Raw genomic sequence first — 15,629 nt, forward strand, 5'->3', positions numbered from 1 at the left:
GCAGTGCTTCCAGGAACCTGGCATTGCTTAGAAGGAAATAAATATGGCAGCCTCCATTTCCCTCTCACTGCAGTTGCCCCCCCCCCCCCCTTGCTGTGGATAAGATGTGTAATACAGCATCATATTCATCTGAAGGATTCTAACATTCCTCTGGCATGTAAACCAAATAATCACTGAAAGAAATGAAACTGCAGTCTTGAATACCTGTTGCTATGGTTTCTGTTATATTCAGATTGTTTAAAGAAAGGCCCAGTGAGTGACGTGAAGAGGATGATGTGCAACTTGATGATTCAGAGGAAGGTCGGTTTGTTTTTACCGGCGTGCTGGTTCCAGATTTTAGCCTGTCATTCTCAGCTTTGAGTATTTCAATTTCATTCTGAAATTCACATGCAAAGTATTGTTAAAGCAGTAATAGTCTAAGGTCAAAAACAGAAAATAATAGCTTAAATTACAGTGCACATTCTACTACATTTTATTCACAACAGTCGGTATATCAAATGCATCTTATACATAAAGGAAACATTTATTAAAAGTATTATTTGATGGTTTCCTGTAACTTGGAACCTTTGGATCCTTTCTTATATGATGTCCTAAAATAAACATGTAGATAACAAGGTCACATTGTACATAGGATAAGCCGAGCATCCAGGCATATGGTAATTCAGCCTAAGGGCTAGAACTCACTTAAAGAGAGACTGAAGTGAGTGAACCAGCATGTGTTTACTGCAAAGCACCTTACATAGTGGTTAACCGCCGCTACCCTGCGGCAAAATGAGAGGTTTATACCCCCCAAATCCCCTCTGTAAACTCGGGGGAGCGCTTCCTGAAGAGGCAGAGCTAATGGCTGTAGCTCTGTCTCTCAGCACGTCAATCCCTGCTGATTGCCACCTCTCCCCGCCCTCTCAATCTGCCTTCACAGAGAGGGGCGGAGAGAGGCGGAGATCTCCGCGATTGACGCACATGGAGGCAGAGCTGCAGCTCATAGCTCTGCCTCCATGAGCAGCAAAATCCACGACCAAGAAAGTCGTGTATTTTGCAGAGGGGATTTGGGGGTTAAAAAAAAACTCTTGTTTTGCCGCGAGATACCGACGGTTTACCACTATGTAAGGTGCTTTACAGTAAACACATGCTGGTTTACTCACTTCAGAGTCTCTTTAAAGTGCTTTTGCAGCGCGTGCCAATCACCGATGATTGGCAAAGCCAGTGGATCCTTATGGGGGTGGTCTCACTAGCAGTGTTGCGATAGCAGAGCAACGCCAAAATGCTGCTGGCTTCAGGCACATATGCATTCCTAATCCTGTATAGGTACTCAGAGGGATAGAACATATATTTATCTGTATAGAAACTCCTTAATTAGCTGATGTCATTAAAACACCAAGTACCAGACTTGTGATTTTTCCCTCTATCCACTTCCTACACCACATACTTCCATAGCTATAGAATGCAGAACCTACAGTCTGTGCTCCACCTCTTGTAATCTGAGCACATTTAAAAAAAAATGTACGGCAGCACTTACAGAGCTCACTGTTATCTCAGTAAAACCTGCTTACTTGTGGCTCATCATGTGATTCACTATTATTAGCCACTGGATCACACGCACAGAGTCCCGCTGTAGCTATGGAGACAGCACAGGATGTGTCGCCACTGTTGAATGGACGTTATCGCTGGAACGTTGGATGCTTGTGAGTCACTCTCTTCTAATTACCACTCTGCTCCCGCTCTACACAGAGAGGGAAGGGAAGGAGAGCGAAGGGGGCACCTGGCTAACCTATAGATGGCTAACCTATACTGAGGAACCCAAGGCTGGCTAACCTATACTGGGTGGGGAACCTATGGCTGGCTACACTATACTGTGGATACCTATGCCTGGCTCAAGTATACTGGGGACAACTATGCCTAGCTACCTATACTGTGGCAGTTATAGCTGGTTAACCTGTACTGGGGCACCTATAGCTGGCTGGCTACCTATACTGGGGCAGTTATAGCTGGTTAAACCTATATTGAGGCACCTATAGCTGGTTAACCTATACTGGGGTGCCTATGTCTGGCTACCTATACTGGGGCACCTAGGCTATAGCTTGCTAACCTATACTGGGGGCAACTATAGCTGGCTAAAATATACTGGGCACCTATAGCTGGATAACCTGGGGCACCTATAGCTTGCTAGCCTAACTGGTACACCTATACCAGGCAGACCTATACTGGATCACCTATACTTGGCTAACCTATACTGGGGCACCTAACCTGGCTAACCTATATTGTGGCATCTATATCTGGCTAACATACTGTATACTGGAGCACCTATAGCTGACACATCTAACTATGGGAGGGGAAGCACATCTGAATGTCTATGGAATGTGTGTGAGGGGTGTGACCTGTGTTAAGGGGTGGGGTTTAGGGCGCCGGAGCTTATGTGCCTATAGGCTCTTCACTTGTGAATCCAGCCCTGGGATCAGCACAGCAATGAAGTAGCATTTCTAAAAGGAAATCAGCAATAGTACCTTCCCAAGCGCCCCACTTTGGTAACCTTATATGTAAAGATACCTTTATATGCAAGCAACACAGATTTTGATATTTCAACTACTCTGTAAACTACACAGCAGAGATTGCACTGTATCCCAACTAAAACCTTCAAACTGTATCCAAACAATAAATCGTGGTTCTCAAAAAGACTACGACAACTACGACGTAGCAAGGAAGCTGCATATAAGTCCGGCAACCAGGAGGAATACAAAAAGGCAAGAAACGACCTGAACAGAGAGATGAGGTCCGCAAAGAAGTGCTTCGCGGAAAAGCTGGAACAGAACCTCTCCTCAAACGACTCACGAGCTGTGTGGAAAGGGCTGAAGGCTGCTACCAACTACAAGCCCCCCCCCCCCCCCCAGCATGCCACACCAAGCACTGAGCTTGCCGAGAGTCTCAGTGACTTCTACTGCAGATTAAAGAGCCAGCCAACACCTGCAGGACTCCACAGTCACCTGCACAATCTGCCACTGTGGCCCTAGGCCTTTACTCACCCCTACCGTCAGTGAGAGAGGCGAATGTACTGAAACACTTGCTAAGGCTAAATGCTAGGAAAGCCTCAGGCCCGGACGGAGTGTCACCAGCCTGCCTGAAAACCTGTGCTCGTCAGCTCGCTTCCACCCTCTCTTCCATCTTCACGAGGTCCCTCCAGGAAGGCAAAGTTCCCGCGTGCTTCAAGAGGTCTGCCATTATCCCTGTCCCCAAAAAGCAGAGCATCCTCGACCTCAACAACTTCAGGCCCGTGGCACTTACATCCGTGATCATAAAAGCTTTTGAAAGCATGGTGCTACCCCTCCTTAAGAACTCTACTGAGGGACTGCTGGACCCGCACCAGTTCACGTACAGAGCGAACAGGTCCACAAATGACGCCATCAACATCTGCTTGGAGCACGTCTATGATCACCTGGATAGGCCGGACTCCTACGCCAGGATCCTCCTACTGGACTTCAGCTCAGCATTCAATACCATCAGCTCTAAAATACTTCAAGACAATCTCACTGTGCTAGGAGTCCACCCCACCCTACGCCTGTGGATCACAGACTTCCTCACCAACAGGTCCCAGGTCGTCAGGTTAGGCACCATCTCCTCACAACCTAGGATCACCAACACAGGGGCCCCCTCAAGGCTGCGTCCTGTCGCCGTTTCTGTTCTCTCTGTATACGAACAACTGCAAATCCACGTCAGACTCGGTAAAAGTAATCAAATTTGCTGACGACACGACCATTGTAGGTCTCATCACCAAAAACGATGAGAAGGCGTACCGACACCAGGTCGAAAGCATATGCCGCTGGTGCAGAGAGAACGATTTGGTCCTAAACACAGCAAAAACGGTGGAGATGATCGTTGATTTCAGGAGGCGCGCCTCTACCCCGCCTCCAATCCACATTGATGGCATGGAAGTGGAAAGAGTCCCCAGTGTCCGCCTACTGGGCACAACTATCTCCAATGACCTAAGGTGGAACACCAACACTGCCTCAACACAGAGGAAAGCCCAACAGAGACTTTTCTTTCTCCGCCAACTGAAAGTTCGGTATGGCCCAAAAACTCCTGACAAATTTCTACTCAGCCACGATCGAATCTGTCCTATGCTCGTCCATCCTGGTCTGGTACGCCAGCTCCTCCGCCAGCGACAAGCTCAAACTGCAGAGGGTCATCAAATCTGCGGAGAGGATCATCGGGAGATCCCTTCCCACTCTGGACCTCCTCTACCACTCCAGGCTGAACACCAGAGCATTAAAGATCGCCAACGACCCCTCACACCCAGGCTACCGCTTCTTTAATCAGCTCCCCTCGAGCCGGAAGCTCCGGTTCCGTTCCATCTACACCAGGACCTCAAGACATAAGAACAGCTTCTTTCCCTCGGCTGTCAACCTCCTGAACTCTCTCCATGGGCATGCCCATCCCCACCCCACAATACCATGACGCATTGAAGCACTCTGCACATAGACGGTGCTCCAGCTCAAGCATACCTTTCAGTTGTTTTTTTTTGTATTGTAATTTATGCCAAATTGTCTCCCTCTGCATAAATGTTATATAATGTTCTGTATTCTGTATAATGTTCTGTTCCTACTGCTTGTCCTGTCCTGTATCTGTAAACACTGTGTATCGTGTATCAGTACCCTGTACGTGCCAAGCCCAATTCCGGGCACAACCCAGTCGTGCTTGGCGAAATAAAGTTTCTGATTCTGATTCTGTATAGATCCAGTATGTTGTCTGATGAATTGTTCCAAGAAGGTCATGAAGTCACTGAAAGAGAATCATGCACTGAACACCCACTGATGTCTATCCCATTACTATAAAGTAGCAAACGATTTAGCAATCTGTATTCAGGGAAGCAGAAAAGTGTTAAGATGCAATGAGGCCCTAGGCAAGATAGCAGCTTTTGCCCCCCGCTGATGATCACCTAGCTTTTTTAGTAAGAATTGGTGGGTGATAGCATACACCAGGCCTCTACACTCTCTCCAGGCAGCTGCCTAGAATTGCCTTGTGGATGATCCCGCTCTGTGGGGAGGATATGTGCATGTAGGACTCAAGAAAAAGTAAGGAATGTTGAAGAGTTCTCAATATTAGTCTGAGTAGTGCCATTATGCAGACAACCGTGTTTATTGAAACAATGTGAAGGAAAGCCTATCTATGCTGTTGAATACAATATGATAATGCCAGTTCCATAATATCAATTTCACTGTGGACAATAAGGTGCCTAGTGCAGCAAAGGCTCATGCTGTAGACTGATGGGTTCAGGAAAAATTAGAAATAGGTCTGCAAATAATTGGCCTACTTGAAGACATTCCATATCCTTCAGCATCCATCAGTCTGAAGCATTTGCTGCACTAGACACCTTATAGTACAGTCCATTATGGAACGTACATCATCAGACCATATTGCTTGCTTATACTGTAAGTATTCTAAATTTTTTCTATTTCTATGACAGTTCAGTAACATTGTTAGCTCTTTTAACGAAACATTATGAACAAAAAAAGGTCTAATAAATTATGTGAGAGAGATTTTTAGTACAATTAAATCCATCAGCATAATTAAAAAAAATTCCCACAAGTTGATGTCAATATTGTGGTCCTACTTAGCCCCTATGTTTCAGCAGCAATACAGTGAACTGTTCATCCTTTACTGTATTTTGCTGCCTTATTCCATGGTTAAACTCCCTAGCATTATGATTATTTTCAGATTTGGGGTCTAAAAGCCATGCAATTTTTTCACAAGCTTTTAGACCCTAAAAACAAGAAAGAAAAAAACATACCAAAGAAAGATCTGCAGCAGCTCCTGCATATAACTCACTCAGGCATGGGTTTACCACTCTGAGCTGCGGATTTCCGACCCAAGCTTTACTCAGGAGTACCACTAAGGAGGTTAACAATCACTTACAGTAGGTGGGAAAACTGACAGATCTGACAGGTTTTGAACTAGTCCATCTCTTCATCAAGAATTCTCAGTATTTTCTTTATTTTTTTCAAAAGCAATCCATGGATAGGGCTTTTACAATGGAGCCAGAAAGCCAGAGTCCTCTTGTGCACACTATTCTGGCAGTTGGAGTGTTCTACTGCCATTCATGGAATGCTTTATAAAATAAAGGAATTCCACAAATCACCCATAAGGAGATGGATTAGTCCAAAATCTGTCAGATCTTACACAATTCTACTACCTACTGTAAGTAACATAAAAAATTATAGTGCATCTTACTCTGGGACAAATGTAGATTTAATACATGTATACTATAGATCATATACATTTTCATAATAGTGGTCCTTTAAAGAACAACTGGCCTTTCTTGGAACTTATATAGTCATCTTGGGCATACCTCACATATACATATTTTCTATTAATATTTTTGCATAGACAGACATGGAACCCAGGAATTCAATACACAGAACTCCTCAAAGGTGGTGGCCTCTCTTTGGAAAATCAACCAGGTATTTAGAATATGAAGAATAAGTGAACAAGATATCTGCACACATTGCTCTATAACATGTAACATTTAAAATGTGGAGTATCACTGACCTGCATGCGGTTCATTGCTTCCCTGATTTGATCAAGGTGATGTGCTGAGCTGAGGGCCTCCAGGCGGATGTCTGTTAGTTTCAGCTCTTTTTCTCTAAGTTCACCCTTTAGTTGCACGATTATTTCAGTCTCTGCTTCTGAGCATTCAAAGATCCTTTTAATGAAAAACAGCAGCTTTTATCAACAGGTTAAACAGATTAGCCATGCATTATATAAAGAAAAAAAGAAACAACCTCAGCCTTTTTGTTAAAAAAAAAACAAAAAAAAAAAAACATACGTTTCCATTACATTATAACATTTGGATTCGGTGGTATGACTAGATACGTTTTTACGTGGTTTCATTTTCTCTAAACAGATAGCAAAGAGGTTCCCAACTATTGTAGTCATGGGAATTTAAAATAAAAGGCAAAGGTGGGACTTGGTGTAGGACAGTCATCTGGATACAGATAAACTTAGAATAGTATATATATATTAAAACAAAAAAAGAAAGAAAAAGAAAGAAGAGAGCACAGTTTTGTATTTGTTATTTTTTTCTAAATGTTGAACAGTCTTTTTATTTTAAAGTTATATCAATTCATTTATTATAAATAGGTAGGGGTTAGCAGTTTTACCTGGGAGTGGGCAGACATGGAGGGACTCTCTTATCAAATGGGGCTCCTACATTCCACCATAACCCCACGTCTGGTGGCAGGTACCCCCAATTTCTCAAACACAAGGTGGAGGTGTGTCCCTCATTTTGCAGAGGGCCCCCAATAGGGGTCGAGTGCCAAATTGTTGGGTTCCACATTCCCTGCATTGTGTACAATAGGTTTAGAGGACTTGAGCGAGGCATGCTCATTTCATCTTTCAAATGTATTTTTATAATAAAAAAAAAAGTCCCACTTCTAACACATTGCAAGCAGAATGTTGTCAAGATTCATCTCTGGTTATAACATTGCCCAGCCATGGCTCATTTTCCCTAGACACTGTGTCACCGCTGTGTTTATGGTGAAAGATTAGATGGTGCCCCGTGTCTGCTCCTCTTGACTACATTATTTAGGATGGCACAGTCTGTACAGTTCACACACTGCTATTCAGTGTAATTCAGCTGCTTCTGACATTCACACAGGAAGACCGTTTTGCATATACCAGCAAGTCAGATAACAAAAAATGTATAATGCAAAATTAGTTCATCTGCAATGTACAATTTGTGCATTGGAAATTAGGAATTTATTTCACATCTTATACATTAAAAATATAAAAAAAATACTAGCCTGACTTAGAGCTCTAAAATATATTATCTAACTGTAACTTATTTCTACAAAACCAACTCCGCCTATCATGTCTGCAGCCAGCTGAATGGCATTCTTCCTAGCATTCTTTTTCAGCTTTAGCTATTACTTTTAGGGAGAAGTGAGCAGCATTCTCCCACATACACACACCCTCTGCCCTTGGACTGTGTAAGCTAAGAAATCAAGCCTAAAAGTACCTCCATGGGTCCTCACTTTACATGGAAGTCGGTGCTGAGTCTCTTCACAGAATGAGGAGTACATGCACATCAAAGCCCATAAATCCCTACAGACATTGGGCTCCTCACTGCCTGCAGCTGCATCATTCAAAACTACATTTCCCAGAATGCACAGCATGGGGTGCACTCTGTCACATTCATAGGAGTGGCAGTAAGGACTAGATAATTTGGGAAGGTAAGACATTTTTATTAATAGAAAATACATCACACATCATAGTATCTGTTAATGAATGTTCACATTTATCCCATTTCAGTTCAGCTACTAAGTCCACCGTGAGTAAGTTAAGGTTACATAAATAATACAAAATGTGTATATTACTGATTTTAGCTCCATTTTAAGATAGTGGCAAGTTGCTCTTTATTTAAAGTAAATACCTACTTCCAACTAGCCCTTTGTTCCATACTCAGTGTATGCTTAAATGCTAATAAAAATCTGTACAGAGATGATAAGGAGCACAGAGGGACATTTTACAACCAGGGAGTGGGATATTTATACTTTATAAGTAGTAGAAAAACTTTAAAATCACTTATTCAAACAGGATCAACACATGCTATAGTCATGCTATTAGTCAATATCTGTTCTACCGCACATACTGTCTGTGGGTGACATGCCAATATTAGCTTTTGAGGATAAATGCAAGTATACTACACTATTGATCAGGGTTCAGTTATTTGATATTTTAAGCACGCTTAAGTATACCTACGTAGAAAATGTAAGTAAATTATCACTTTTGTTTTGCTCGGCTATTTTAAGTTCAAAATATTGCCATCTCAGAGATTGCTTTTACTGAATTTCAGCACAAATGCTACATTGCCATGAAAACACAGAATTCCATATGCCCCAACAGTGTTAAGACTTCATTTTGTTCACAAAAGTATATATCCCTAACCTTTTAAAATATACTTATGGATCTTACTTATGCATACTAATGGACATTTAAAGCAACCTGCATTTAGCTGGCAGTTAGTCAATTTTTGATATCAACTTTTTGAAAATTTTCCAGGCAATGAAAAAAATGATCAGGGATAGCACTGCTAGAGTTAGTTGCTATGAGCTTAAAAGCCTTAGTATTGGTACTTTGTTGTCCCACACCAACCAACCAATGAGGAAGCCCAGTTCAGTTTACTACCCTGAAACTGCTGAACATTTAGACATGCATTTTGCACTGTAGGTAAATTCTGATTGTGTAGTTTATTACGCCATGTTTTGTTTTTATTATGCACTATTAATTTAGGGTCACTTTGGACCTGATTCGCCAAATAATGGTAATAATGCTGTGCACAAGCTTGCCATTGTAATTTTAACTGTACTTTCGCCGGGGGCGTTGCCAGTTAACTTATTAGTGCGTTCTCGTTACCGGGATAATGCACATGTTGCTTTGGTAACGCATGGTATTTCACTAATATCTTACTGCTGTTTGGTAATTCATGTTTTTTATGCCTTGGATATTTCCAAAAACTTTGGGAAAACTAAAAACAGAGTGTATTTAAAATGTTCTATGTCACGGGTATTCTTATTGTGAAACAGATCATCTGATTGAACCTTTATTTTCTGGTTGAACTCGATGGACATATGTCTTCTATCAACCCAAATAACTATGTAACTAACTATGTACTATGAACATTTGTCAACAACCTACTGAGCATTGTGGGAAATTTAAAATGAATGTTCATTCCTTTTACAAATTTGAAACCCCATGAATATTACAGTAAGGGAAAAAGACAAATGGACACCATATGGATTATTTGTAAAAGGCTGATGATACATGTGATCATACCAGATTGAAAAGTGCAAGGATGTTAAATACGCATGACACTCCCTACTAGTTAAAATATATAAGTAAACATATATGAGCAGCGAGGGTTGGGTAGACGTGTGTTAATCATGTAAAGGTTAGCTGTGGGAAATACATTCAACTGGGTTTTCATTTTTATTTTACACAGAAAATAATAAGTAATTGCATTGATAGACTGTAATATTATCTCTGCAGATCATTTTTTTTTTGTTCCCTGCAGCTGCTGCTTTCATTTATTTTTCATTGAGATAGTAAAGAAAGCATGTATTGTTATCAGCGATGCTGATGTTGCAGCTCTTGGCGGGGGGCCACCTGGCACACTCCTGTGCTCCACAGACCACAGCTTACCAACTACTGGCTCAGAACAAAGCTAACAGATGTTTTACAGCCCCAGTCGAGCACAGGTTTTATATCCATTTAAAAGACCAATATTTTAAATGAACTGTGCACAAAAAGGTTTCTGTCAAAAAATGAAGCTTTTGTAAAATATAGGAAAATACCTACTGTACTAAATTATAGATTCTTATATCCCCATCAGTGACCTACAGAGTGCTGCTCACTTCCCATCTGTTTAGAACACTCCCCCTTTAGTAGAAATGTATTAAGATGAAATGGGGCTCTAGGCAAAATAGCAGTTTTTGCTCACCACTGATAGTCGCCTGGCTTTTCTAGTAAAATTTGGTGGAGGCTAGCATCTACCAGGCCTCTAGACTTTCTCCAGGCCCTAGGCAACTCCCTGGGAATGATCCTTTTCTGCCTTTTAGTCAGGTGGACATGCCGGACAGAGAGTGATTGCTCTCTCAGTTGAAGCCGCATCCCCCTGCTCAATGATAGCTTAGGTATCAGTTGAAAAGGGGGCCTGAGCCATCTGTGTAAAAAAGGGCACCACCATAAACTTCAATGTTAATTGCCAAAAATCGGGCTAAAAGGTGGTGAAAAGGCTATCTGAGGTTTTTTTTCGGATATAAAAGAGCTCCAGATATAGCCAAGATTTTTTTTGTAAAATAAAGATTATTAAGAACAATAAATATTGGGCTTTTTATGGAACATCAGTGAGTGGATCTTTTCCTTTTACAGTCTATGGATGGCAACATGTTATCCTGCTCCCGGTGTCAGGAAGCAGTGGAAACAAATATATCTCCTACCGTTATTTAGCGAGTAGACCCCGTAGTGTGATAGTACTCCAAAGTTGTGCTCCAGCAGTTTCTGAATACTATTCTGCATTTATAACTTAATACAATAAGGCTCGGTTCACATTAGCTTTTGCCAACGGAACTGGCCGTATGGTTCCGTGGTCCGTTCCGCTGAACGGCCCAAAAATGCAGCAGGACCCAATTTTCCAGACTGTTTTGCTCAGCGGAATGGAAGGTTTTGCAGCACGATAGGAACCTACGGAAAACGGATGTTTTACAGCACACTGGCTGAAAACTGACCGTTTTCCAGGATCCAGATGGCCGGATCTGTACGTCCGGCTCTGGAAAAAAACGCAGATGTGAACCGGGCCTAAGCACTGATATAACTTAAACGTTTATGGTGCAATTGAATCCACGTACTATACTTCTATAAGCTATTGTTACTATTCAGTTAAAGGTCGGTTCATTTTCCTTGCTACAATTTAGTGTGTTAGTCCATGCAATCCACTGATTCTGGCACACAGATTCAGTCACATGCACCACACTACATTTTACCGAGCTCTATGCTTGAATGTCACCCGGCCATTTTGCCGTTTCTTTGGTACCCATGCCAAAGGGGACCTGAATTCACACAACAAACAAACAAATGGATTTATGGTGATTAAAAAAAATGTGTGGCCTTAAACACACACATGCAATGGAATAAAGATATTTTGTATGAGAGTAAACACAAATGTCAACGGACTCCATATATTGGTGGGGCACCACAGTCTGGAAGAAGGATGTGTTGGAATACACACATACAACTAAGCTCATGTTTGCTTAGTTAGTAGGCATATATGTTATAGTAAAAAAAAAAGGATTATATTATTTTGTATTTATATAGCGCCGGCATCTTCAGCGGTGCTTTCGTCTTTACCTAATGCCTAACTAAAAAAATGTTATATTAAAACATCCATTTCATGTAAATTAATTTGTTCTGTAGGGAAAATATACTGTACATAGGATGACTTATTTAGTAAAGTATCCACTTAAGCCCACAGGTTGTTTTCACCTTAAGGACGAAAGCAATTTTCACCTAGTAGAGCTCCTCCCATTAGATTGCCAATAACTTTATCCCTGCGTATCACACCTAAATAATCTATTATAGGCCTCAATTCACTAACCTTAACTCCTGTCTTTAATAACTCTTCTGAGCAGTTTTACAGTTATCACAATTATATCACCATGGTGATAACTGTAAAACAGCTCAGAAGAGTTATTAAAGACAGGAGTTAAGGTTAGTGAATTGAGGTATCTCTTTTCGACACAAATTAAGCTCTTTGGGGGTGATACTTGTATTTCCTTATAAAATGCATTAAAGATAAAGTATTACTGAAAACAAGGAAAAGAATGGAAAAAATACACCATTTCTCCAATTCCACACCCTATAGTTTTAAAATAAACAATGCTACTATAGAAAAAACCTGCACATTTTATTTGCCCATTTGTTCTGGCTAGCACAGCACTTAAATAATGTTTCTAGTACAATGTATGGCAACAATATATTATTTGGAAACAAAAGGTGTATTTTTTCTGTTTTCTGTTCCCTATAAACAATTACAGGCCCTTATTGGCTAAACAGTAAAATACCCTCATTACATACATATTAAAAAAGCTCAGACCCCAAGTTAATTTTTGTGACTGAATTAGTTACTTCCAATGAACATACCTTGCGATTCGAGGCATGTTTATACCTTCATGGCACTTTGATTGGCTTTGGGAACACATGTTCCCCTTCACCAATCGCCAACCTGTGAATTCTGCCGTGAAGGAACAGCAGGAGCTTGCGCATTTGCGTGCACCCGCCGCAACAACACTGGATGCATGTATGTATCCAAAATAATTTACTGTGGCTCAAACTAGATAAATATACCGTATATACTCGCATATAAGCCGACCCGCATATAAGCCGACCCCCCAACTTTTCCATGGAAAAACAGGGAAAAATGATTGACCCCCATATAAGCCGGGGGTAGGAAATGCTGGATTGGTGCAGGCCACGTAATCCCCCCAGTGTGTCCCAGTATAGCTAGTATAGTGCCCAGTATGGGTATGTAGTGCCCCAGTATAGCTAGTATAGTGCCCAGTTTAGCTAGTATAGTGCCCAGTTTAGCCAGTATAGTGCCCAGTATAGGTAGGTAGTGCCCCAGTATGGCTAGTATAGTGCCCAGTTTAGCTAGTATAGTGCCCAGTTTAGCCAGTATAGTGCCCAGTATAGGTAGGTAGTGCCCCAGTATGGCTAGTATAGTGCCCAGTTTAGCTAGTATAGTGCCCAGTTTAGCCAGTATAGTGCCCAGTTTAGGTAGGTAGTGCCCCAGTATAGCTAGTATAGTGCCCAGTATAGCTAGTAGAGTGCCCAGTATAGCTAGTAGAGTGCCCCAGTATAGCTAGTAGAGTGCCCCAGTATAGCTAGTAGAGTGCCCCAGTATAGCTAGTAAAGTGCCCAGGTTAGCTAGTATAGTGCCCAGTTTAGCTAGTATAGTACCCAGTATAGGTAGGTAGTGCCCCAGTATAGCTAGTATAGTACCTAGTATAGTGCCCCAGTATAGCTAGTATAGCGCCCAGTTTAGCTAGTATAGTGCCCAGTTTAGGTAGGTAGTGCCCCAGTATAGCTAGTATAGTACCCAGTGTAGGTAGGTAGTGGCCGGTATAGTGCCCTGCTCCCCCCGCTGCTATTACCTGCAGCGGCTTCCTCGTCCCCGGCGGCGCTTCCTCTTCCCCGCTCTCATGCCTCTATGAAGAAATCACAGCAGCGCGCCCGGCGCTGCTGCTCTGATGATGCAGGGGGCAGGAAAGAGCGCGGCTCCCTGTAGCGGCGATCTGCATCGCCGTTACCATGGGAACCGCTCTTTCCTGCCCCCTGCATCATCAGAGCAGCAGCGCCGGGCGCGCTGCTGTGATTTCTTCATAGAGGCATGAGAGCGGGGAAGAGGAAGAGCCGCCGGGGACGAGGAAGCCGCTGCCGAAACAAGTAATAGCAGCGGCGGCGGCGGGGGGAGCGGGCAGGGGGTAGCGGGGGCCGCGGACCACGGACCACCAGGGAAGACTCGCATACAAGCCGACCCCCCAACTTTTGACCCCCTTTTTGGGGGTCAAAAATTCGGCTTGTATGCGAGTATATACGGTATGCATCCGGTTTGAGTTAAGTGGTTAAAGTGGGATTGTACTCCCAAAACTAAAATTTCAGTAAATACACTTAGTTACATAAATAACATAGGACAGCAATCACACATAGTCTAGAGTGAAGCCTCAGGATCCTATTGAGGCTTCCCTTGGTGTTCTGCTGTCCTCTCCTCGCTGAGCGCTGCCCCTCAGAAGATTGCCAACAGTGGATTTACAGCATATGAGCAACTCTGTGCTACTGCCCATGTGAGGTCTGCCTCACATGGCTACTGCACAGCTGCTCTGATGGCAGAGTAGGTGCACGGTCCCGATGTGGAGGGGCCCGCACTGGCAAGTGGGAGGACAGAGGATGCTGAGGGATCCTCAATAATTGAGTTGGTACTTTGCAAAGCATGCATGCTGGGGGACCACCTAGGACTCTGGAAAACAATCCTTGGACCTGGAATACTAGGATGAGACAAGGGAGTTCAGTGTGACATACCAGCGGAAAGATACTTCACTAAAGAGGGCGGTAAGAATCTGAATAGGTAAGTCCTGCTGTGTCAGGTGAAGATTGCCATTGGTTTATGCTGCCTGAAGCTTTGTTTGATGCGGACTGTACCCTTGATTAGGATATAGCCTAATAGGACATACCAAGAACACTGCGGTTTATTAATTCTACCCACTTACACCCACAAGAGTTGTAAAGAGACTCCTGGTACCGATACCTGGTATGAGTGGTGAGGAGGGAATGTGAGGCACAGTGTGATTGGTGGTGTGGGAGCGCTCCATTTTTAAGTGGTTTTAGCATTATTTACTCCAGCACTTTTGTACCAATAAAGATATTTTTCGCAATATACCAGATGAGTGGTGGCACCTATTTGATTATATTTGGTTATCCTACGCAAGTGATGTCACTCCTGCTATCAGCAGTTTTCTGGTCACATGACGTGGTTGAGGTTGTGCAAAACTTAAATTGACCCTCATTGTATCACAGGAATAAATAATCATAAACGTTTAAAGTTGTTTGCAGCTAGATATGCTGTGTAAACTATCTAAACTTTAGATAATATATATAGACAAGTTACTTGTTATAGTTCGTTTTTCATCTCGGATCCACTTTAAAGTGAACCTTAAGAGTAAAAAAATAAATTGAGTTTTACTCACCTGGGGCTTAACTCAGCCCCCTGCAGCTGATCGGTGCCCACTACGAGTCGCTCTGATGCTCCGGGTCCCGCTGGCGGCCACTTCCGGTTTCGCCATCAGGACCCGTCAGGCTGGGAAGGCGGACGTTTCTACGCGTTCCCAGCCAAAATAGCACCCCTATGCGGCCATATGGCCGCATAGGGGTGCTATTTTGGCTGGGAACGCGTAGTATCAGCCGCGTTCCCAGCCTGACGGGTCCTGACGGCGAAACCGGAAGTGGCTGCCAGCGGGACCCGGAGCATCAGAGCGACTCGTCGTGGGCACCGATCAGCTGCAGGGGGCTGAGGTAAGCCCCAGGTGAGTAAA

At 42.9% G+C, this 15,629-nt stretch overlaps 1 protein-coding gene across 11 annotated transcripts in view; it reads right to left on the reverse strand.

Moving 5' to 3' along the window:
* Window positions 1-15,629, reverse strand: part of NAV3 (neuron navigator 3) — an 805,693-nt gene that overhangs the window by 62,934 nt on the left and 727,130 nt on the right. For 9 of the 11 annotated variants that reach the window (XM_068276636.1, XM_068276638.1, XM_068276633.1 and 6 more), the window contains 3 exons: window positions 11,529-11,594; window positions 6,538-6,691; window positions 205-376 (listed from right to left, as the gene is read on the reverse strand). In XM_068276636.1, coding sequence (XP_068132737.1) covers window positions 205-376; window positions 6,538-6,691; window positions 11,529-11,594 — 392 coding nt within the window. The remainder of the gene's footprint in view (window positions 1-204; window positions 377-6,537; window positions 6,692-11,528; window positions 11,595-15,629) is intronic. The other 2 variants (XM_068276635.1, XM_068276632.1) reach the window with 1 other exon arrangement.

Source organism: Hyperolius riggenbachi, chromosome 3 (genome assembly GCF_040937935.1).
Source record: "Hyperolius riggenbachi isolate aHypRig1 chromosome 3, aHypRig1.pri, whole genome shotgun sequence".
In the NCBI taxonomy this organism is placed as follows: Eukaryota; Metazoa; Chordata; class Amphibia; order Anura; family Hyperoliidae; genus Hyperolius; species Hyperolius riggenbachi.